This window comes from Telmatherina bonti, assembly GCF_933228915.1.
Source record: "Telmatherina bonti genome assembly, chromosome: 11".
Classification (NCBI taxonomy): domain Eukaryota; kingdom Metazoa; phylum Chordata; class Actinopteri; order Atheriniformes; family Telmatherinidae; genus Telmatherina; species Telmatherina bonti.
In genome coordinates, this window is record NC_136629.1 from 10,556,614 (window position 1) to 10,581,829 (window position 25,216).

A 25,216-nucleotide genomic window follows, 5' to 3' on the forward strand; every position below is an offset into this window, starting at 1 on the left:
GTCCGGCTTCAGGAACCAGATCCCGGTCCGGCACCAGATCCCGGTCCGGTTTCAGGAACCAGATCCCGGTCCGGTTTCCAGGAGCAGATCCCAGTCTGGTTTCAGGGAGCAGATCCCGGTCCGGTTTCAGGGAGCAGATCCTGGTCCGGCTTCAGGGAGCAGATCCCGGTCCGGCTTCAGGAACCAGATCCCGGTCCGGCACCAGATCCCGGTCCGGCTTCAGAAAGCAGATCCCGGTCCGGTTTCAGGTAGCAGATCCCGGTCCGGCACCAGATCCCGGTCCGGCTTCAGGAAGCAGATCCCGGTCCGGCTTCAGGGAGCAGATCCCGGTCCGGCACCAGATCCCGGTCCGGCTTCAGGGAGCAGATCCCGGTCCGGCTTCAGGAACCAGATCCCGGTCCAGCTTCAGGAACCAGATCCCGGTCCGGCTTCAGGGAGCAGATCCCAGTCCGGCTTCAGGGAGCAGATCCCGGTCCGGCTTCAGGAACCAGATCCCAGTCCAGCTTCAGGGAGCAGATCCCGGTCCGGCTTCAGGAACCAGATCCCGGTCCAGCTTCAGGAACCAGATCCCGGTCCGGCTTCAGGAACCAGATCCCGGTCCAGCTTCAGGAACCAGATCCCAGTCCGGCTTCAGGAACCAGATCCCGGTCCGGCACCAGATCCCGGTCCAGCTTCAGGGAGCAGATCCCGGTCCGGCACCAGATCCCGGTCCGGCTTCAGCGAGCAGATCCCGGTCCGGCACCAGATCCCAGTCCGGCTTCAGGGAGCAGATCCCGGTCCGACTTCAGGAACCAGATCCCGGTCCAGCTTCAGGGAGCAGATCCCGGTCCGGCTTCAGGAACCAGATTCCGGTCCGGCTTCAGGAACCAGATCCCGGTCCGGCTTCAGGAACCAGATCCCGGTCCGGCTTCAGGAACCAGATCCAGGTCCAGCTTCAGGAACCAGATCCCGGTCCGGCTTCAGGGAGCAGATCCCAGTCCGGCTTCAGGAACCAGATCCCGGTCCGGCACCAGATCCCGGTCCGGTTTCAGGAACCAGATCCCGGTCCGGTTTCCAGGAGCAGATCCCAGTCTGGTTTCAGGGAACATTTTTTTTGGTCTCATCTGTCCAGATCCCAGACGGGGGCATGCTTGATGAGATGGTTTGTAAATGTAAGTATTAACAGATCGTTTGCTCCCAGACTCAGGAATGTGCTCGTGGTACGAACAGAAGCCAGAATGAACAGACCCACCCAGAACGTCCATGACCCATACAGGCTTCCTCTTCTCAGCTACATCAGACAAACTTTACACAGTCATCCCCACTAAAGCCACATCTGCACAGAGCCAATCAGACATGTGCTCTGAGTTGTGATAAGTGGAGTAAGTAGTTTATCTCAACTTAGTTACAGAGATCTGTCTCTCAGGACAGACATGAGCACTGGCCAGTCTCGGGTGTTAACAGCGTTGGGAAATCTGAATAACACCAGAACTTCACTCCACTCTTTGGTGACCCGGCAGTCCGTTAACATCAGCATGTTCATGTTCATCATGTTTGAGGAAGCAGAGAAAAATGTATCATTAAACATCACAGTGTGTACGTTTCACAGGGAGAGAGAGTTAAAGATCACATTCCAGCACTTTATCTTTATCCTTCATATTTATATGATTACAAACAGTCCTCAAGCAGAACCTTCAGCAAAGTAAAAAGTTTTCTCAAGATTGTCCGAGAAGAACTGAATTTTATCACAATGGACAATAAGTCACAGATCCAGTTCCAGAAAAGTTAACCAGAACCTAAAAACAAAGTACAATGACTTCCATCCTCATCAGGACACATTTTCCTCCCAGTAGAAGATAAACAACATGTCAGACGCTGAAACGGAGACATTTTATCATTTCATAGAAAACATGAGCAGATTGTGGATCTGATGCAGCGAGACGTCTGTAAAAAGTCGTTCCAGGATGATGTTTAGCATCGTTAGCATCTCCTCTTCTTCTAACATCTGGAAACATCTGGGAAGTGAGGAGAGCAGCTGCTGGAGTTTCAGGAGAGGAATGTCGTCCCGTTCTGGTCTGATGCAGGATTCCAGCTGCTTCCATGATGCTCCAGATGTTTTGTACTGGTGGAACTGGACTGCAGCAGACCAGTTCTCCTGTTCCACCATGCTGCTGGGATGATGCAGGATGTGGTTCAGCATGGTGGAACCTGCAAGGTCTTCCCTGAAGGAGACGTTGTCTGGATGGGAGCAGATGTTCCAGCATCGATGGAGCTTCCCAGATGTGGAAGCTGCCCACATCTGCACTGATGCAACCCCATCCCATCAGAGATGCAGCTTCTCTACTGTCCACTGATAACAAGCTGGATGCTCCCTCTCCTCTCCAGTCTGCAGGACACGCCGTCCATGCTGTCCACAAAGAGTTCCACATCTTCCTCCAGGTTTCCACTTTGTCTCAGAACATTGTAGATGAGTTCTGGTCCAGAGAAGACGCTGCTGCTTCTGGATCCTCTTCACATCTGGTTCTTCTCTGCAAGACGGAGCTTTAACCTGCATTAATGGGTTTCAGGGTGAACTGGGTTCAGACTGGGATTTCTGGAGGTTTTCCTGAGTCCATGCACTGGTTTCCAGTAGAATCATGTCAGCTTTCAATGATCACCAGCATCCAGCCTCGTCCCAGTCATACAGAGATTCCTCCTGATTCTCTGAATCTTCTGAGGATATTTTACACTGTAGATGATGAGATTTTTAATATCTGAGGAACATTTTGCAGAATTTTCAACCTAGTTTGTCTCAGATTGGTGAACCTGTGTCAGTCCTTCTGTCTGAGAGACTCTGCCTCTCTGACATGCTCCTTTTCTACCCAGTCCATGCAGTGGTTTCCAGTCGAATCATGTCAGCTTTCAATGATCACCAGCATCCAGCCTCGTCCCAGTCATACAGAGATTCCTCCTACATCTCTCAATCTTCTGATGATATTTTACACTGTAGATGATGAGATCTTTAATATCTGAGGAACATTTTTTTTTTGTCTCATCTGTCCATTGTACTATCTGAGAGACTGTGCCTCTCGGAAATGCTCCTTTTATACACATCATGTTACTGATTGCTGCTAAATTAACATCATAAGTTGTTAAATGTTCTTCCAACTGATTTGTACCATTTACTTTTCCAGCCTTTTATTGCTGCTATTCCAACTCTTTACAGATGTTTTTCTGCCATCAGATTCACAATCAGCTCATGTTTTCCATGAAACGATAAAATGTCTCAGCTTGTTGTTGATGTTCTCCTGGGAATAAAATATTCCAGTGTTTCCAATACATCTATCAAAATACGCTGAATATATTCAAAATGTGAAAACATACAAGGAAGACATAGAGCCACAGGAAAGAGATAATAAACATGGAAAGACAGCTATTTGTCAGCCAGACATATTTTTATCCTTTTCACATGATAGCCCCCCTGCCACAGTATAAATAAACCAAAGTAAATAGCTCTGCTATGACCCTGTAATGTCTTAAATAGAGCCTCTGTTCACATTATGCTCTGAATGGAGTCTGTGGATGTGTGGACTGATCTGTTCACATGTGCAGTATTAATGTGCGTCCGAGGCATTGACTCCCATCTATCATTCATCCTGTTAAATCCTCTGCATTATAGTCACGTTTTGAGTGAATAAGTACTCTACGTGAAAATACAAGTAGAGATTGTAAACCCACTGAGACCGTCAGGAATCCTGTTCTGTATGAGGGGGTGGAGATGGTAGGATCTATATTCAGACAGGCATGGTGGGGGGGTGTTTACATGTGTTTTTATCACTTACGTCTTAGCTTACCACTCTCTTACACCCCGAACATAAAAATTACAAACAGAATAGTTAGATGACGGATGGTTGCATCCCAGTCCCACAGAGACACTGGATCCACCAGAGCAGGCATGTCATGTGCTTCAGCAGTCTACATCCACACACACCTGCAGGAACGCAGGAAAGGTGTGAAGAAAAGTGGGACAAATTTAAGCCATGGACTAAGCTCAGGTTCAGTTGTTCCTGACAAAAATCACACACTCACTGGGTAGACATGACCTCGAGCTCAGATGTAGCATCACACAAACAATAATAAACTCCAAGACTTACTAGAAAATGTTATTTCAGGCAGAACCTTTAGTCAGAGCCAGTCAGCATTGTGTCCATGTGGGAGCGTCCAGATCGAAGCCGAATATACAACCTTATCCTGACTGAAGATGGAAGAATTATCTGTTTGACAAAAGTGACTGAGAGGGGATTTATCTGTTGCTGCCCATCAGGTCATTTCCAAACCATCTGCAGTCCATCATTCTACAGAGAGAAAGATTATTCACACGTGTACGAAGAAAACGTCTGAAACAGCTGATAATCTTTGCAGGAGTGGACGTCCCAGCAGGTCCAGACTGAGATCAGACACCTGCGCTCCACCTCCGACTCTGCAGGCCTCAGCAAGATAAATGTTCAAGTTCAGGACAGTCCAGTTAGAACAAGACTGAACCAGTAGGGCTTGTTTGGAAGACTTTCTGGATCCATTCGATGACACTGAGTCAGTAAACCACCAAAGTTTGGTTGAGTTTTAGCCTCTGTTTCCATGGTAACAGAGTTGTGAGTGGACAAAACCACACAGATGTCAGAACTGGCAACCAGAGTGAAATTTTCTTCCAACGCAAGGTGAATCATGTCTAGGCCTGCAAGCAGTAAGCCGATTAATCGCATGATAAGAAAAAAAAAAGTTTGCTGGATGCAATAATTTCATTTGTCCTTTTCTCTCTGAAATGCCAAATTCATGCCAAGACAATATTAACTAAATACAGCAATAAAACAAGCTTCCATCTGCACTGAAATCACTGCAGTTTTCCCAGCTGGGAAACAAACCTTAACAAACAGGTTAGCTCCATCTTCCCGACAGTCCAGGATCACTGTCGTGTTTAACCAACAGACTAAAAACAACCAGGACGGTGCAACATGGCGTGCACTCAGACAGCATGGTTGGTAAAGCTGTATTTTATCATTGTTAAAAAGGCAAGATTTTGAAGAATGTGTAATGAGTTACCCTGAGGATCCTTAATACAGCCACACACAGGGAGTTCTGGACAAATGACCAGTTTATTGGTGGAGGAGTACGAACAGAAGATCAGTCCGGGGGAATGGTCTGCAGAAGAAACCAGGCAACAGCTGGGAGGTAAACAGGATGGCAAAATACTCGTCCAGGCAACGACAAGGCTCAGAGATCCAAAGACAGGCAGGGTCGGTAACCAGAGGATCCGAAAAGTTGCGGTGTCCGTCGAGGGCAAGGCAAGGAGGGTAATCCAGGGGCATGAAGCAGAAGGTCGGCAACTGAGGATCAATCCGTAGAACGCTGGACCAAAACTAGACATAGGTCTGATTATTATCTGGCAGAGAAGGAGGGATTGGAGGGAGCTTAAGTAGGCAGTGAGAGAAAAGGAAACCAGGTGAACTGAATGAGGTAGCAGAGGCAATTAGGAAGCCAGCAGGTGGATCGAGTTACCAATGATGAGCGCCAGGAGATCAGGGTGGCAAAAACATGACAGAATGTTGCAAACATTTCACATTCAGTCTGAACTGCCTGGATGAACATTCATGTTACAAACGACAATTCCACACCTTTCCAATGACATGAAAAATGACTGAAGGTGATCAAAGACATTCAGTTTTACCATTCCACCTCTGGTCAAGTCCAAACATGTCCACCTATATGAGCTGACCAGAGACTATATAACTGCTGACCTCCAAGTGTTTAGAGACCACATGTTCCAGATAACCATGTTGCCAAAACCGCAGGAGAAATCCTGATCTGTTTCAGCAGACTGGGGACTGGATGAGTCTAGTCTGCACATCCAGCTAAATGTTCTTTAGAAATGAAACTATGTTGATTGTTGAAAGGCTGTACTTGCATTATTATGGAATTACTGTTATTTTAGTGTAAAATGGTCTCAAAATGACAACAATAATTATGTTATTGTCTGTCGCAATAATTTCTGAGACAATTAATCGCATGGCAAAATTTGTTACCATGACAGGCCTAATCCCGTCCATGTACATATGAACTGGTGGGGGGGGGGACGTTGGTCATCTCGAACTTGCACCATCAGGTCCAGTTTCCTCCTCTGAACCACAATGGCCAACCTTTCAGGGTCTGTTTGCACTGCCCAAACTTTTTAAGTTGTGTTTTCCATTGAAGCCAAACCTGCTTTTCGTGAAACATTTACACCATCATCACAGACATAGATTAGATAAACATCTATTCTAGTTGTTGTGTCGTTGCGCTTATACTGCCCACTACAGGCCTGGCATGCACATGCATCATTTCCCATTTGCATTTTCTGTCTGTATTTTTATTTAGCTGTTATCTAGATGAATTTTTTTCCCCTCTGATATATGAATTGTGAAAAGTGTGTGTGTTGGGTTACTCTCCTAATGTCCACTGAAGAGGCAAAATTCCAAATATACCATCCTCAATAATATACTAGAAAACAACTTTTAAACAGGTGCCCAGTGTAATGCATCACAGGGTTAATATACCAAAGTGGCCATGTTTTGTCACCATGACCACAGCAGCTGTCAGCATGCTGGTGGAGGGATGGACACCTTGTAGTCACTGAGTGGACCATGAACTCCTCTGGATAATAAAGTACTCCAGTCAGGTGGGAGTCCATCTGTTTGACAGTCTGAAAGTGTCTCATGCAGCAGAACAACGATCCCAAGCACAGCAGCAGGTCTGCAACAGCATCAAGGTGTTGACAAGGTCCAGTCAGAGTCTGACACCATCTGGAACCGCAGCCTGGTTTTGGTTCAGTCACTCCAGCTTTTTCTTCGCTTGGAGGAGCAGTAGGACGTCGGCTACATTCAGACTCCAGGACTTGCTGCTCATGTCGGATGTTTTAGTGAAATCCGAATTTTTTTAAAAGTCACATACAAGTCACATTTCTGATCAAATGTGACTTGTATGTGATTTCCTTTATGAACCTCATGCGCACCCGTAGCGTCCCGCATGCGTAGAAGACACGGCGACGTGCAGTGAGTGTGACGTCTTTGTGTTTGTGGAAGTAAATATGGACGGCAGCAGAGCATTTGCTATTTTAAAAGTTTTGTCCAACCGTAAAAGTTAAATAAAAAGTTAAGTTTTGTCCAACCGCAGCCACAACGTTGTGAATGGGTTCGTCTTAAGGAGACATTTACGGAAGAGGAAAGTAAAAGTTTTGGTCGAGGCCTTTTGTGGAGCTGTGGCAGCAACAACTGTAGAGAGAAACGTTTGAGTTCGGAGTCGCAGTCAGGATTGGTGGGAGAGTGATGTGGCCGATAAAGAGTTGATAAACAACAAACGCAGAATAATGACGTTTGTCGTGTGTCAATGACGCGTCGGTCGGATTAATGCGACCTGACCGTTCAGACTGAAGTCACATGGCAAAAGATCAGATACATATCGGGTTTAGGACCACATATCCAAGCGGCCTGGGTCGCATTTGAAAATATCAGATCTGTGTCGTTCAGACTATGAAGAAAAGATCGGTTACATGTCGCATAGGGGCTCAAACACCGGATTTAAGTCACTTCAGCCTGTAGTGTGAACGTAACTTTAGTGTGCTCCAGTCTGAGTCCAGACTGAGATGCTGCAAAACTTCAATGACCTGAAACAATGCTGGAAAGAAGAGTGGAGCTAAAATCTTCCACAGCCATAAGAGGGACTGATAACAGCCATGACTCCCCCTTCCTGCTGCTGGAGGAGCTTCTAGACGCTGCTGGATCTTTAACTTTTTATTGGCTGTATTTAGATCACCTGTTGTTGTTTATCTGAAGTCAGCTTGACATCATTTGGTGCGGACCAGATGATCATGATTATCATGTCCTGTTATGTATTCCTGTTAAACATTCGAACTGACAGAGGGCGGACTGTCTTTTTCCATGACAGCAGAACAGCAAAGTGGTTCCAGTTCTGTTGACGTTTTCAGGCATCTGGTTAAAAACAGCTTCTATCTAGACTTGTTCCAAAAGCAGGAAAAACATAATGGAACCTGGTTGGATGTCTCAAACTTGAGAATTTATAAACATTCCAGCCTCTGCTAAATATCTGACGCTCACAGTGTCTGCACCATCAAATGAGAAAGGTGAGAGAAGAGTCTGGAGGGAGTCCAAAGGACCGTCACAGGCCGCAAGTCTTAAATATCAGACAGATATTTTACTCATTTCTACATAAACAGGTCAGTGAGTAAGGGCTGAAGGATTGAGGTCTGTATGCTTCATGTGTGTGTGTGTGTGTGTGTGTGTGTGTGTGTGTGTGTGTTTGAGGTGGGCTGAGTCTGTTCAGTCTTGGCCCTCGCTGCTCTGGCTACAATCACAATCCACCGCCGACCTCCACACTCCATTTGTCCAAGTCTGCTTCCCCAGAGAGCTGACATACTCTGGTCTACCGTAACGAACCCACTGAACCTCACTGCAGCCTTCCACGTATTAACATGAGGCAGCCGAAGGCACGCAGACTTCAGACCGGGGTAGGAAAAGTCAGAGCTATAGCCTGGCTAGCCTACATTCTGTAGAACTGCTCTGTGTTAGAGACCCAAAGTAGTAAAAGATTCAGATCTTTATTACAGCTCAAAACCCAGTCCAGACTGGATGGTCTGGTATTGTGACAAAAACAGGTATTTACCAGTTAAAATGCATCTATACGTTTCCTTTGCCAGCACAGTCCAGTTCAGGGTTACAGGCTGAAGCCTGGAAGGATTGGCAGTCCATCACAGGACTACAAACATAACCTGTTGGTGAAAACCTGAGCTCCTCCAACATGAAATGGCTTTTATCCTGGTCCAATAACTGGACAAGATCAGGTTTATATCTTCAGTGATCTTCAGGGCTGTGAGCGTCATGGTGGATGATTGACATCAAGCGAACTCTGAGCTGCCTGAAGCTAAGAGCTAACTGAGCTAACCGGGGCCTAACAGGAGCTAACCAGCTAACAAAGGTAAGTGGGCTACAACTAAGTCACGTTGTTAAGCGTCTAAAAACCGCGGTGGTCATACATTCTTTTTACTTGAAGCGGGAGATCGGGTACCTGTCAATCAAAAGGACACACCCCTAAATATGCAGACTTTCGAGATGAAATTACTTTTAAACAGGCGAATAATGAAAAACAAAATCACTCCCCCCACAGCTGTCATGAAGGTAAACCTGACCTATTAAACCTAAAATGGATTTTTGAACCAGGCTGTAAACATGTTTATTTCTGCCTTTTTAACATGGGAGTCTATGGGGATTTGCTCTGTTTTGCAGCCCCTAGTGGACGAAGGTGGAACTGCAGTTTTATACACTTGAACAGAGGCTTCACTTTTAACCATCGGAGGTTGCCATTTGGTGTATACTGATCATCCACCTCGTCACGTCCACCTCTTCAACTTCCTGTCAGTACAAACATCTAAAGAGCCAAGCACATGGACATCAGAACGAAGAAGAAGGGAAATTAACTGACTTTGAACACGGCATGTTGTCGCTCTGAGTATTTCCATTGATTTTCACACACAACTATCTCTAGTTTTTACAGAGAAGATCTGAAGAAGAGAAAACATCCAGTCGGCAGCTGCTGTCTAAACAAAAATGCCATAGAAGATGGAAAAATGTTGCTGGTCTTATGAGTCTCCATTTCTGCTCCACATTCACATGGCAGGCTCAGAATATGCTGGAAACATCGTAAAAACATGGATCCATCATTTCCGTTCACACTTCAGGCTGACATGGTTTCACCAGTACAGCCTACCTGAGTGTTGCCAATAATATACAGACAGGAGCCAGGAAACGTAGGCTCCGGGATGAAGAGCTTAAAACTAAAAATGTACGATATTAATGGACAGTATTGGTAATAAAATTTAATATCAGAAAATAAGGGTATCAGTTTTTACATTTTTACTGACACAAATTATACACAAAACCATATTTTATACATCAAACTCTTAAAAAATACGTCTCCTCGTACTCAAAATGCCACAATATGTTTGTTTATTTACTTAATTTATATTTAGATAGTTTCCATCTGCAGTCCCTGAAATATGAGAGATGTCGTGATACTTTTGTTGTTGTTTTGTTTGTTTAGCACAACTCATAATAAATCCTGTCGCTTCTGCATTTCTGAGCCAAACTTAAACATGAAAAGTCGATCAGGACACACTTAATGGTATCATCAAACCGTGTTGCAGCAGAACAAACTTACAAGGAGAGTCACCATGTGTCTGATTTGAAATTATTTCAAATTGTCTCCAGACATTAAATTTAACGTTTGCAATGACAGTAAAATGGAGTGTAATGTTATGTGAGGAGGAACCAGGACCAAGATGACCAAACTGGTGTCAACAACGGATGTCTCAGTTCCCTGAAATCGTTTACTGTTTCTTTTCTTTTTTTTTCTGGCTGGCTTTGGCCATAATCTTCATCAGCTGATTTTGGTTTTGGAAATTAGTTGCTGGACAAACTCAGTAAATCAGATATTGGTTAAAAACAAGCCAATGTCTGGCTGAATGTTTTTATTCCTGCACATTATGTTACATTAATGTAGAAGTAATGAAACGTAATGTAGACACAGGTTGTCTCATATAAGTTCAGGTGTCTTTTGTGTAAACTCAGTCTTTTCTACCGTGCACCAGCGTGCATGAAGGTGGCTTTCTCTGTCTTTGGTGGGAGGAGGCATTTGGCCCTTTGCATCACCCCTGGGTCAGTGAGACTGTCTCCGTCTGAAACCTCCCATTTTCTTTGAGCAAATATAGATTAAGTTTGTAATATTCTGTTAGCCACAGCACATTTTGCTCTGCTTTGTGATTGTGTTTTGCTTTTCTTCTGTGCAGAAGTGTTATAATAAACCTTTGCTTGAGTTCGTTTTCCTCCCCAGTCCACTTACACTTCCATCCTTCAGCTGCAGCGTTTGACTCTTGCAGCTGAACCACAGTGACAGTCATTACAACAGCATTAGCCTGTCATCCATGATTTATGGGCTGGACTGCTGATGGTGGTGAAGCATTCTTCAACACATCCTCCTGCAGCCTCTTCAGCACACATAAAACAGACAGGAATTGGATCAAAGTGCTGCTAATACCTCAGTGCCATAGGTCATCCTTCTGCCAACACACAACGCTATCCCTGGACAGTCGTCTGTGCCCTTCTGCTTATTCAAGTGTGGGACACATATTACACGATTCACCTGACCAGTTTATTAAAGCAAAGGTGGTTTGACAGGCAACCCCAGTTAAATAATTACTGGTCAGGTCCTGTTGGATTTGTGAAAGTCATCACTGAACTGACAAATGTGATATTTATGAGGGAAAGTCTCACATGTGAAATGGTTTGTTAACACGATGTTACAGAATCAGATGTAATAATGAAGACAAATATCTTCACAGGCTGCACGGTGGTTAGCATTGTGCCCTCACAACAAGGAGGTTGCTGGTTTGATCCTTGGCTGGGGCAAGGTTTGGACAGTGGCCTCTGTGTGGAGTTTGCATGTTCTCTCCAGGTACTCCGTCTTCCTCCCACTATCCAAAGACATGCATGTTAGGTTGATTGGTTTCTCTAAATTGCCCCTAGGAGTGAGCGTGAGTGGTTGTTTGTCTCTGTGTGGCCCTGTGATGGACTGGCGGGATGTCCAGGGTGTACCCTGCCTTTTGCCCAAAGACTGCTGGGATAGGCTCCAGCTTCCCCAAGACCCTTCCTTGGACTAAGCGGTTAGGATAATGAATGAATATGTTCCCTTTCGGACTGGTGTTATTCATTTCTCCTACAAAGGTATATTACCTGTTGTTGTGTTTACGGTCCTTTTCAGTCTGAAAGATGTCTCTTCTGAAAGAAGTCCAGTATATTTTCTAAAGCTTTCATTCATCCATTCACGTTATGTACTGCGTAGTCCAGTTCAGGGCTGTGGGGAAGCTGGAGCCTATCCCAGCAATCAGCAGGGAAGAGGCAGGGTACATCCAGGACTGGTCACCAGTCCTTTGAAGGGCTAAAGCAGTCATTTTCTAGAATAGAGTCTGTTTAGATATTCCCTGATCCGTCTGAGACCATGACGGACTATGTTTGCTGAACACTTGGTATTTTTGTAGTCAACCAATTCCATCAAACGCAAATGGTCCTCATTCTTGCTTCTGTGCTATTCTTGTTACCGGATGATTCCACCAGGGGGCATAGTAGAGCGCTCACATCAAGTTGTTGTTGAATTTGTGGGATGTAAACAAACGGACAAGCCCTGACAAGTATTGTTTGTTGCAGTTGTCCTTGGAAATCAGAATTCAAGGAAATTTTTCCCAGAAAGGAGGAAGTGATCCAGGAATTCCAAGCTGGGAATTTCCATAGGATCCTGAGATTTTAAGACAGCTGCTGCCAGCACCACTTGTAGTTTGTCGTCGTCTTTATTAAAATTCTCAAGTAGACAGAAGTGAGTTGTTGTCATTGATAATTAGTCTGTTGGTTCATTATTTTGTCAGTATGTGTGGTTCATCAATCACAATCACCTGAAAATATCTGGCTTGATACTGTTGTGGGGAAGCAAGTTTGTGGATTCATTCCCACTGGAAGCTGGAAAATGTACTGTAGTTCTTGAGTTGTCTTGAAAACATCAGTAGTCTCTGGAGCTCTGAGGTTCTCTGCCAGGCTATTTCACAGTCAGGGGGCATAATGGTGGCACGAGGCCACCCCATAACTTTTGGTTCTGACTTTGGGAACAACTAAAAGGTTGGAATGCCCAGATTTCTCACAACTGTGAAGGTTTTAATTTATGTAACTTTGATTAAATGAACTTCCTCTTGTCTTGAGGACCAATATTTAACACTTCAGTTAAAACTAGACTTTGGGTCCCTGAGGAACATGTATTCATATTTACAAAAAACTGCCAGTCTGTGAAAAAGGAGTAAAACCATTTTAAAACAGTAGCTGAGAGGCCCACCAGACTTGTCAGTCTATGTAATAAAATCTGATTATCTACCGTATCAAAAGTAGCACTAAGATCTGGTAGAACCAGGGGTGAAAGTTTCTTCGACTCCAAGCTCTACCATGTGTCATTAACAATATTTAAAAGTGCTGTCTCAGTCCAAGATCTTAAAGGTCTTGTTTTTTCCTCAAGAACTCATTTAACTAAATAAAAACGTTTTCTATAATTTTGCAGGTCTCACCATTACAGGTCAATAGTTATTAAGAATGTTGTGTTTTAAATTTCTCTTCTTCAGAAGGCAGATGGAAAGACACCAGTCTGAAGAGAACAATACCAAAGAAGCCATAAAAAGTTTTTAAAAGCGTTGTGGGAATAGGATCTAAAAAGCAGGTGGGAAAAGCTGGGAGAAAACTCAAACGAGCACTTTTGAGCCTTGATTTTATTTCTGAAGTGTTCTGCAAAGTTCTCAAATGTAGAACCTGCAGACTTGTTGAAATTACCATTCATTAAAACTTCAATATTTTAAAAGGAAAATTAGGCTTATTTTTATTTTTTTATGAGATTTGATATATAAAATATTCCTGCCTCTTCAACATGTGTTATATGTGTTATATTATGTTTTGAGTTGTTCACTTCGTATTTCATAATAAATTGTTAGTTTTCTCCGTTTTCTCCCGCTTTCCTGTATTTTTGTTTTTATGTTGTAATTTCTCCAAGTTTCTTCACAGTTGTTTAGGTTTGCTTATTCCATTTTTATATATAAGTGTAGCTGCAGAATTAATTGCTGATTTTAATCTGTAGTTAAACTTATTAACAATAAAATCAGAGTCATTATATAAACTAGCTTTAAAATTCCTTGATAAAAAGCCGCTAGAGTATCACTATTTGAAACTTTTGGACTATTCTCAAATTTGTGTGCAGTGGTCCCTTAATATGTTTTAAATATGTAACTATCTGTATATACTTTTGTCAGATTTTTTTATTTTTTTTTCTGATCATGTCCATAACAGTAGGCTGTCTTCATGGGAAATATGTCCTATAAATTTGCTGACTGTTATGTTTGAAATCATCACTACCAGGGCATAGAAAAATGAGATATCGCGTAAAATTACCATAGCCCCAATGGATAAGGCACTGGCCTCCTAAGCCAGGGATTGTGGGTTTGAGTCCCATCTGGGGTGCACCTTTTATGTCCCTTTGAGGATGAACAAAAGTGTTTAGCAGTTGACTGGACAGCAAACAAAGTCATCGATGTAATTTCATACCTTGTTTTTATTGATAGCAGTGATATATTGGTGAAGGTTTATCACAACACTTTTAATAGACGCCACTATCTGGCTTCTATTGCTCATCTAGACCTCGTCTAATGTGCCCCCAAAAAAGTACATTTAGAGAGGAGCAACCATTTATTCCTAAGGAGAATTTAGATCAGAGTCATTACATACACTATCTAGAAAATTCTGCAATTACCTAATATGCATGTCTGTGAACAGTTATACCTTGGCATGGCATGGCATGTTATGGGATTGTATGTAATAGTATGGTATGGTATGGTATGGTATGGTATGGTATGGTATGGCGTGGCGTGGCGTGGCGTGGCGTGGCGTGGCGTGGCGTGGCGTGGCGTGGCGTGGCGTGGCGTGGCGTGGCGTGGCGAGGCGAGGCGTGGCGTGGCGTGGCGTGGCGTGGCATGGTATGGTATGGTATGGTATGGTGTGGTATGGTGTGGTGTGGTGTAGTATGGTATGGTATGTTATGGGATTGTATGGAATAGCATTGCATGGAATATTATGGTATGGTATGGTATGGTATGGTATGGTATGGTATGGTATGGTATGGTATGGTATGGTATGGTAAAAGGACATTGATACATTGGGTGATGAATCTGGTACTTACTGCTGCTGGATGTGCTGTTGGATGAAATGCGGCCGCATAAACTGGGGAGCCGCCTTGACCGTCACTTTCATCTGGGCCATGTTGTTTGGTGAATACGGGCCAGAGGGATAACCGTTCGGCTGAACCTGCTGCGGTATGGGCTGCTGGGATACAACACCATTTCCATTGGTGTGCCCATTTGCATGGCCTATGGTGTGACCGTTGTTATGCCCATTCCCCGGCAGAGCAGGATTGGAGTGTGTGGGTGCTGTTTTCTGTTCACAGGCTTTCCCCTTGGAGCCCGGTTTGCAGACACAGAGCTGAGGCCTGAGGCACATTCCTCCATTCTGGCACTGGGGGATGCAGTTGGCTACAACACAGAACCCAGACAGAGCAGACACAAAGAAGAAGAAAACAATTACACATGAAGAATGACAATAAGTAAAAGGTCATCCACACAAAAAAAAGAAACAAAGAAGGACAAATCAAAGCAAATGTATGGTCAAAGAGGACTAAAGTGTCCATGTCTGATGAACACAGTACATTATTCATTCAGGTATTCCAAAGGGTTTAAGATTAAACTGGAGCCCCTAAAATAAACCCTCTCATATTTGACTGTTTTTTTCAGTTGTTTTTATGACATTAATCAGATGACTGAGACAGATATGACAGGTGTGTTACAAGTGTGACCTGCTTTGTGGTTTCAATCTTTCCTCATACTAATGCAGGACCAGTTCAGGTTCAGACCAGAATTTAAACATCTCACGTCTGTAAGCAGCAAGGGTTTGTTAAAGGTATTGGATGCAAGCAGTCCGAGACATCCCTATCCCCGTTTAGTTCCTGAAATTTGGAACCATCTGCTGCTTCAGACCAGTTTCTCGACCAGTTCCTGATATTTTTATCCTTTTTTTTTATTCTAATCGTAGTGCATTTTCTCAGAAATTCTGCTTCATTTGGATCTTGTGATTGTGCAAATGCATAGATTTGAATCAACTGCAGGTCTGGGTGCGTTTCAACTGGACCAAATATAGAAGGCAAACTAACAAAATGCACTGTGGGTTCAGCGCACAGTATCATGGACAGACACAATAAAAACACGAGGTGTGTGGGACAGGAGAAATACCTCACAGTAAAACATGGAAGAATTTGGTATATATTCTGAAAAAAATCTGATCGTTTATATCTTGTATTAATATATCTTAAATTGCCCTCCTACAAACACTGTTCTTGTTTTTATCATGTTGCTCAGGTTTTAATCCCACATTGTTGTATTTATTTTGTAGGTTTTACTGTTATTTTACTGTTATTTATTATTCTATATTGGACCAAATTACTATGTTGTACACTGCTGGTCCTCTCCCAACTTTGCGGGGGGGTGGGGGGATCCCAAAGCGTTCCCAGGCTAGCCGAGAGATGTAATCCCTCCAGCATGTCCTGGGTCTTCCAAGATGCCCGAGCCACCTCAACTGGTTCCTCTCGATGCGGAGCAGCAGCGGCTCTACTCTGATCTCCTCCCAGATGACCGAGCTCCTCACCCTATCTCTAAGGGAGAGCCCGGCCACCCTGCGGAGGAAACTCATTTCAGCCGCCTGTATACGAGATCTCGTTCTTTCGGTCACGACCCACAGCTCATGACCATAGGTGAGGGTAGGAACGTAGATCGACTGGTAAATCGAGAGCTTCGCCTTCTGGCTCAGCTCTTTCTTCACCACGACAGACCGGAGCAGAGTCCGCATTACTGCAGACGCCGCACCGATCCATCTGTCGATCTCGTGCTCCATCCTTCCCTCACTCGTGAACAAGACCCCGAGATATTTAAACTCCTCCACTTAAGGCAGGACCTGACTTCCGACCCGGAGAGGGCAATCCACCCTATTCCGGCTGAGGACCATGGTCTCAGATTTGGAGGTGCTGATTCTCATCTTAGCCGATTCACACTTGGCTGCGAATCGCTCAAACGAGAGCTGGAGATCACGACCAGATGAAGCCAACAGGACCATGTCATCCGCAAAAAGCAGGGACCCAATCCTGAGGCCACCAAGCCGGATCCCCTCAACACCTCGACTGCGCCTAAAAATTCTGTCCATAAAAGTTATGAACAGAAACGTTGATAAAGGGCAGCCTTTCCAACCCTCACTGGAAATGAATTTGCCTTTTTGCCGGCAATGCGGACCAAGGTCTGACACCAGTCATACAGGGATCAGACAGCCCATACAAGGGGTCCGGTACCCCATACTCCTGGAGTACCCCCCACAGGCACCCCCGGGGGAAACGGTCAAACGCCTTCTCCAAGTCCACAAGGCTCATGTAGACTGGTTGGGCAAACTCCCATAACCCCTCCAGGACCCCGAAGAGGGTTTGGAGCTGGTCCACTGTTCCGCAACCAGGACAAAAACCGCATTGTTTCTCCTCAATCCAAGATTCGACTACCTGACGGACCCTCCTCTCCAGAACCCCTTTATAGACCTTTCCAGGGAGGCTGAGGAGTGTGATTCCCCCTGTAGTTGAAGCACACTCTCCGCTCCCTCTTCTTGAAAAGAGGGACCACCACCCCAGTCTGCCAGTCCAGAGGCACTGTGATCCCAATCACTCCCAAAATTTAATGGAATCTAGCAGTGTTACGTGTGCTGTCACTCCAGACAAATACATAATGGCCTGAGCCCTATATAGGGTACTATGTAGGGCGTAGGGTGGACATTCAGACACAGCCTCTGCCTTTTAGCCGCAGGATATCTGATGCCTGTCTTTCAAAAGGCAACGCCAAAAATTATGCCAAATTTCAAGATTAAAAACCATCTATGCAGATTAGTTATGAAAAATAAGTCACCTTCCCCACAGTTATAATGAAGGTAAACCTTACCTATGAAACCTAAAATGGATTTTTGTACCAGGCTGTAAACATATTTATTTCTGCTGTGAAATTGACCTTTTTAACATGGGAGTTTATGGGGATTACCTTTTGGAGCCCCCAGTGGATGAGGGGGGTGCTGCAACTTTTCACTTTTCACCACCAGAGGTTGCCGCTTGGTATCAATACAGCACAACAATGTTTTTATTAACTAATGATGCACTGAAATCACAACTACAATATTTAAAATAGTGTTTTCCGAAACATGATTTGTATACAAACTAAACTGCATTCTTGAACTAATCCTAATCTAGTAGTCACACTAAGTATGAGGGCAGACGACGCCTCAGAACATCAAAGACAGATTTATTCTGGCTCTAAGTCTCATAAACAGGCTAAAATGAACTGGTCCTAGTTATTAAATGCCTGTTTGCTGGACCCAATTATGACATTTTGAGCTTATGCACATCTGTGTGTGTCCAGGAGAGCAGAACAAACCTGTAATTACACATGGCTCTATTCTCCCCAAGCAGATTATAGGGGCATCCATTTTTCCACTACAAAGCCTCCACCCCAGACTTAATGGCAGGAGTTTACGTTCTGCACTCCAACACACTTGCACATACATGCACAGATGTGCTCGGTTTTAACACAAAGGAAGTTGATAGATGATAACACACACATCTGGACATTCCTCTCACTGTTTTCAGACCCTTTATTCCAACCTCAAACCACCAGGAGTCTTCCTCTGAAGAGCAGGAACACACACACACACACACACAATGAAATAATAGATGTGAGTGTGCGTTGGTGTGTGAGTTTAGGAGAAAGAATGACTCAGAGAGAGGTTGGTCCTAATATTTCTCTCCGAATCCCTGAGGGTGTGTCATCTCCTCAATGACCTTGTTAGTCTAATTTGTGGTTTGGAGAGTTGGGAAAATGATTAATGAAATGAAAACTAAAGATGTGATGAAACATATCTGGTGGTTTAAACTCCCACTGCAGTGAGTCACCCACATTTCTCTCATGTGACGCATCTTAATTGTTTTCTACAAACCATCTGAGAGAGTGTTATCAGCTCTAAGCTGAACTAATTAATCCCACACACACTTCCAGTCAACAGAACATGTGGACACACTTTTAACTTTTTCCTGTGAAACGTGATACTGGATAACATTTAGTCCACATTAATAGCAAATGAAACAGTCACAGCATTTCAGTCATGGAGGCCCACAGGAGACACAAGTCGTCCATACTGCAGCAAGAACCAGCAGCAAAGAACTTGTTTACACGTATATAAAAAAGGTGTTTATTTTAGATTTATGAGACCTCTAACAGCAGACTTACCAGCGCATTAAGAGCAGACTGTAATACTCCCAAAGGAAAAACTAAATAGGCTGAAATGCTTACATCATTGGGAGGCTGAAGTCCTGGAAGCAGTGATCGTCAGCAAAAGCAATAAAGATACACCATTAAAAAATTGACTGAAGCAATGATTCCAAGCATGATGAATGTTGTTTCTCATTGTGTATTAATAGTATTATTAGGTGTTATTATCCTTTGAGAGATATATAGACGCATTGTAATTAGATTTAATTGAAAATGGTCTTTCTGTGTGCAGTTTGCATGTTTTTCTGTGTATGCATAGGTTCTCTCCATGAACTCTGACGAAAGCGATTGATTTTACTTTTTTTTTTATTAAAATGTACATCGACGTGTGTGGCCTCTATTTTAAAGTACATCAATGGAAATTGAAGTTCAGACTCAACTCAGACTTGCAGTGCCAGTGCTGGATGGGACAACAGAACACCTCACACACACACAAAGGAGTAAAAACAATGGCTGTACCGAAAAACACACCTGTTACTGTCCCGCGTTTCATTCTAACCATAGACTGTAAATAAACAGAAGGACGGAGGCTCCGTGACGTCACCCGTAGGTTTTTAAAGAGCTGAAGCTCATTGGGCAATTCCTACCATCGTCTTCTTGCCAGCGTTACGCGTGTCTTTTTTTATGTTTTATTCTAATCAGCGCGGGGGGGGGGGGGACTCCAACCTGCCTGTAGCTAAGAGCTATCTGCGCTAGCCTGGAGCTAACAGGAGCTAACCAGCTAATAGAGGTAAGTGGGCTAAAGCTAAGTCACGTTGTTAACCGGCTAAAAACTGCGGTTGTTCTACATTCCTTGAATGTAGAACAACCTCCTTCTTGAAGCGGGAGATTAGGTACCTGCCAATCAAATGGACAGCCCCATAGTTATGCCAAATTTCAAGATGAAATTACTTCTAAATGGAGGAGTTAGAAAAAAAATTAACTCCCCCCACAGTTGTCATGAAGGTAAACCTGACCTATGAAACCTAAAATCGATTTTTGAACCAAGCTGTAAACGTGTTTATTCCTGCTGTAAACATGTTTATTCCTGCTGTAAACATGTTTATTCCTGCTGTAAACATGTTTATTCCTGCTGTAAAGTTGGTCTTTTTAACATGGGAGTCTATGGGGATTTGCTCTGTTTTGCAGCCCCTAGTGGATGAAGGGAGAACTGCAGTTTTATGCACTTCCGCATCTCTTCACTTTTAACCCCCTGAAGCTTGACTCTTACTGAGGTTAATTTAAAAAAAATTTTTTTAAAACTTCATCAGCAAAGTGCAACGTTGATGCCTGAATCCATCTTGAACCATGTTTAAACTTTGATCAAGTGTCTTTGTGTTTGCTGTGTGTTGTTGTTGTGTGTTTGTATGTTTATGTAATTTAAGAAAAGGATGTAATGAGTTGTGTAGAACCCAGGAAGCTTCATGGCTGTGATCTTTAACTGTCACATACATCTGCCTTCATCCCCAACATCTTCTTTCATCCACCACACCCACTTCCCTCCTCATCCTCCATCATCCACCTTCTTCCTCCTTCATTTGCCCTTTTCCACCACATCCCCCCTATCTACCTTCATCCACCGCATCCACCTTATTCCTCCTTCATCCACCCTTATCCACCGCATCCACCTTCTTCCTTCTTCATCCACCCTTATCCACCGCATCCACCTTATTCCTCCTTCATCCACCCTTATCCACCGCATCCACCTTCTTCCTTCTTCATCCACCCTTATCCACCGCATCCACCTTATTCCTCCTTCATCCACCCTTATCCACCGCATCCACCTTCTTCCTTCTTCATCCACCCTTATCCACCGCATCCACCTTATTCCTCCTTCATCCACCCTTATCCACCGCATCCACCTTCTTCCTTCTTCATCCACCCTTATCCACCGCATCCACCTTCTTCCTCCTTCATCCACCCTTATCCACCATATCCACCTTCTTCCTCCTTCATCCACCCTTATCCACCGCATCCACCTTCTTCCTCCTTCATCCACCCTTATCCACCGCATCCACCTTCTTCCTTCTTCATCCACCCTTATCCACCGCATCCACCTTCTTCCTCCTTCATCCACCCTTATCCACCGCATCCACCTTATTCCTCCTTCATCCACCCTTATCCACCGCATCCACCTTCTTCCTTCTTCATCCACCCTTATCCACCGCATCCACCTTCTTCCTTCGTCATCCACCCTTATCCACCGCATCCACCTTCTTCCTCCTTCATCCACCCTTATCCACCGCATCCACCTTATTCCTCCTTCATCCACCCTTATCCACCGCATCCACCTTCTTCCTTCTTCATCCACCCTTATCCACTGCATCCACCTTCTTCCTCCTTCATCCACCCTTATCCACCGCATCCACCTTCTTCCTTCTTCATCCACCCTTATCCACCGCATCCACCTTCTTCCTCCTTCATCCACCCTTATCCACCGCATCCACCTTATTCCTCCTTCATCCACCCTTATCCACCGCATCCACCTTCTTCCTTCTTCATCCACCCTTATCCACCGCATCCACCTTCTTCCTTCGTCATCCACCCTTATCCACCGCATCCACCTTCTTCCTCCTTCATCCACCCTTATCCACCGCATCCACCTTATTCCTCCTTCATCCACCCTTATCCACCGCATCCACCTTCTTCCTTCTTCATCCACCCTTATCCACTGCATCCACCTTCTTCCTCCTTCATCCACCCTTATCCACCGCATCCACCTTCTTCCTTCTTCATCCACCCTTATCCACCGCATCCACCTTCTTCCTCCTTCATCCACCCTTATCCACCGCATCCACCTTCTTCCTTCTTCATCCACCCTTATCCACCGCATCCACCTTCTTCCTCCTTCATCCACCCTTATCCACCGCATCCACCTTATTCCTCCTTCATCCACCCTTATCCACCGCATCCACCTTCTTCCTTCTTCATCCACCCTTATCCACCGCATCCACCTTCTTCCTTCGTCATCCACCCTTATCCACCGCATCCACCTTCTTCCTCCTTCATCCACCCTTATCCACCGCATCCACCTTATTCCTCCTTCATCCACCCTTATCCACCGCATCCACCTTCTTCCTTCTTCATCCACCCTTATCCACTGCATCCACCTTCTTCCTCCTTCATCCACCCTTATCCACCGCATCCACCTTCTTCCTTCTTCATCCACCCTTATCCACCGCATCCACCTTCTTCCTCCTTCATCCACCCTTATCCACCGCATCCACCTTATTCCTCCTTCATCCACCCTTATCCACCGCATCCACCTTCTTCCTTCTTCATCCACCCTTATCCACCGCATCCACCTTCTTCCTCCTTCATCCACCCTTATCCACCGCATCCACCTTCTTCCTTCTTCATCCACCCTTATCCACCGCATCCACCTTCTTCCTTCTTCATCCACCCTTATCCACCGCATCCACCTTCTTCCTCCTTCATCCACCCTTATCCACCGCATCCACCTTCTTCCTTCTTCATCCACCCTTATCCACCGCATCCACCTTATTCCTTCTTCATCCACCCTTATCCACCGCATCCACCTTCTTCCTTCTTCATCCACCCTTATCTACCGCATCCACCTTCTTCCTTCTTCATCCACCCTTATCCACCGCATCCACCTTATTCCTCCTTCATCCACCCTTATCCACCGCATCCACCTTATTCCTTCTTCATCCACCCTTATCCACCGCATCCACCTTCTTCCTTCTTCATCCACCCTTATCTACCGCATCCACCTTCTTCCTTCTTCATCCACCCTTATCCACCGCATCCACCTTATTCCTCCTTCATCCACCCTTATCCACCGCATCCACCTTCTTCCTTCTTCATCCACCCTTATCCACCGCATCCACCTTCTTCCTTCTTCATCCACCCTTATCTACCGCATCTACCTTCTTCCTTCTTCATCCACCCTTATCCACCGCATCCACCTTATTCCTCCTTCATCCACCCTTATCTACCGCATCTACCTTCTTCCTTCTTCATCCACCCTTATCCACCGCATCCACCTTATTCCTCCTTCATCCACCCTTATCCACCGCATCCACCTTATTCCTCCTTCATCCACCCTTATCCACCGCATCCACCTTCTTCCTTCTTCATCCACCCTTATCCACCGCATCCACCTTCTTCCTTCTTCATCCACCCTTATCCACCGCATCCACCTTCTTCCTTCTTCATCCACCCTTATCCACCGCATCCACCTTATTCCTTCTTCATCCACCCTTATCCACCGCATCCACCTTCTTCCTTCTTCATCCACCCTTATCTACCGCATCCACCTTCTTCCTTCTTCATCCACCCTTATCTACCGCATCCACCTTCTTCCTTCTTCATCCACCCTTATCTACCGCATCCACCTTCTTCCTTCTTCATCCACCCTTATCCACCGCATCCACCTTCTTCCTTCTTCATCCACCCTTATCCACCGCATCCACCTTCTTCCTTCTTCATCCACCCTTATCTACCGCATCCACCTTCTTCCTTCTTCATCCACCCTTATCCACCGTATCCACCTTCTTCCTTCTTCATCCACCCTTATCCACCGCATCCACCTTCTTCCTTCTTCATCCACCCTTATCTACCGCATCCACCTTCTTCCTTCTTCATCCACCCTTATCCACCATATCCACCTTCTTCCTTCTTCATCCACCCTTATCCACCGCATTCCCCTTTTTCCTTCTTCATCCACCCTTATCCACCGCATTCCCCTTTTTCCTTCTTCATCCACCCTTATCCACCGCATCCACCTTCTTCCTTCTTCATCCACCCTTATCCACCGCATCCACCTTCTTCCTTCTTCATCCACCCTTATCCACCGCATCCACCTTCTTCCTCCTTCATCCACCCTTATCCACCGTATCCACCTTCTTCCTTCTTCATCCACCCTTATCCACCGCATCCACCTTCTTCCTTCTTCATCCACCCTTATCTACCGCATCCACCTTCTTCCTTCTTCATCCACCCTTATCCACCATATCCACCTTCTTCCTTCTTCATCCACCCTTATCCACCGCATTCCCCTTTTTCCTTCTTCATCCACCCTTATCCACCGCATTCCCCTTTTTCCTTCTTCATCCACCCTTATCCACCGCATCCACCTTATTCCTTCTTCATCCACCCTTATCCACCGCATCCACCTTCTTCCTTCTTCATCCACCCTTATCTACCGCATCCACCTTCTTCCTTCTTCATCCACCCTTATCTACCGCATCCACCTTCTTCCTTCTTCATCCACCCTTATCTACCGCATCCACCTTCTTCCTTCTTCATCCACCCTTATCCACCGCATTCCCCTTTTTCCTTCTTCATCCACCCTTATCCACCGCATCCACCTTCTTCCTTCTTCATCCACCCTTATCTACCGCATCCACCTTCTTCCTTCTTCATCCACCCTTATCCACCGTATCCACCTTCTTCCTTCTTCATCCACCCTTATCCACCGCATCCACCTTCTTCCTTCTTCATCCACCCTTATCTACCGCATCCACCTTCTTCCTTCTTCATCCACCCTTATCCACCATATCCACCTTCTTCCTTCTTCATCCACCCTTATCCACCGCATTCCCCTTTTTCCTTCTTCATCCACCCTTATCCACCGCATTCCCCTTTTTCCTTCTTCATCCACCCTTATCCACCGCATCCACCTTCTTCCTTCTTCATCCACCCTTATCCACCGCATCCACCTTCTTCCTTCTTCATCCACCCTTATACACCGCATCCACCTTCTTCCTCCTTCATCCACCCTTATCCACCGCATCCACCTTCTTCCTTCTTCATCCACCCTTATCCACCGCATCCACCTTATTCCTTCTTCATCCACCCTTATCCACCGCATCCACCTTCTTCCTTCTTCATCCACCCTTATCTACCGCATCCACCTTCTTCCTTCTTCATCCACCCTTATCCACCGCATCCACCTTCTTCCTTCTTCATCCACCCTTATCCACCATATCCACCTTCTTCCTTCTTCATCCACCCTTATCCACCATATCCACCTTCTTCCTCCTTCATCCACCCTTATCCACCGCATCCACCTTCTTCCTTCTTCATCCACCCTTATCCACCATATCCACCTTCTTCCTTCTTCATCCACCCTTATCCACCATATCCACCTTCTTCCTTCTTCATCCACCCTTATCCACCGCATCCACCTTCTTCCTTCTTCATCCACCCTTATCCACCGCATCCACCTTCTTCCTTCTTCAT

At 45.2% G+C, this 25,216-nt stretch overlaps 1 protein-coding gene across 2 annotated transcripts in view; it reads right to left on the reverse strand.

Moving 5' to 3' along the window:
* ltbp1 (latent transforming growth factor beta binding protein 1) overlaps positions 1-25,216 on the reverse strand; it is a 167,359-nt gene that overhangs the window by 110,618 nt on the left and 31,525 nt on the right. For both annotated transcript variants that reach the window (XM_079249192.1, XM_079249191.1), the window contains exon 3: positions 14,815-15,163. In XM_079249192.1, coding sequence (XP_079105318.1) covers positions 14,815-15,163 — 349 coding nt within the window. The remainder of the gene's footprint in view (positions 1-14,814; positions 15,164-25,216) is intronic.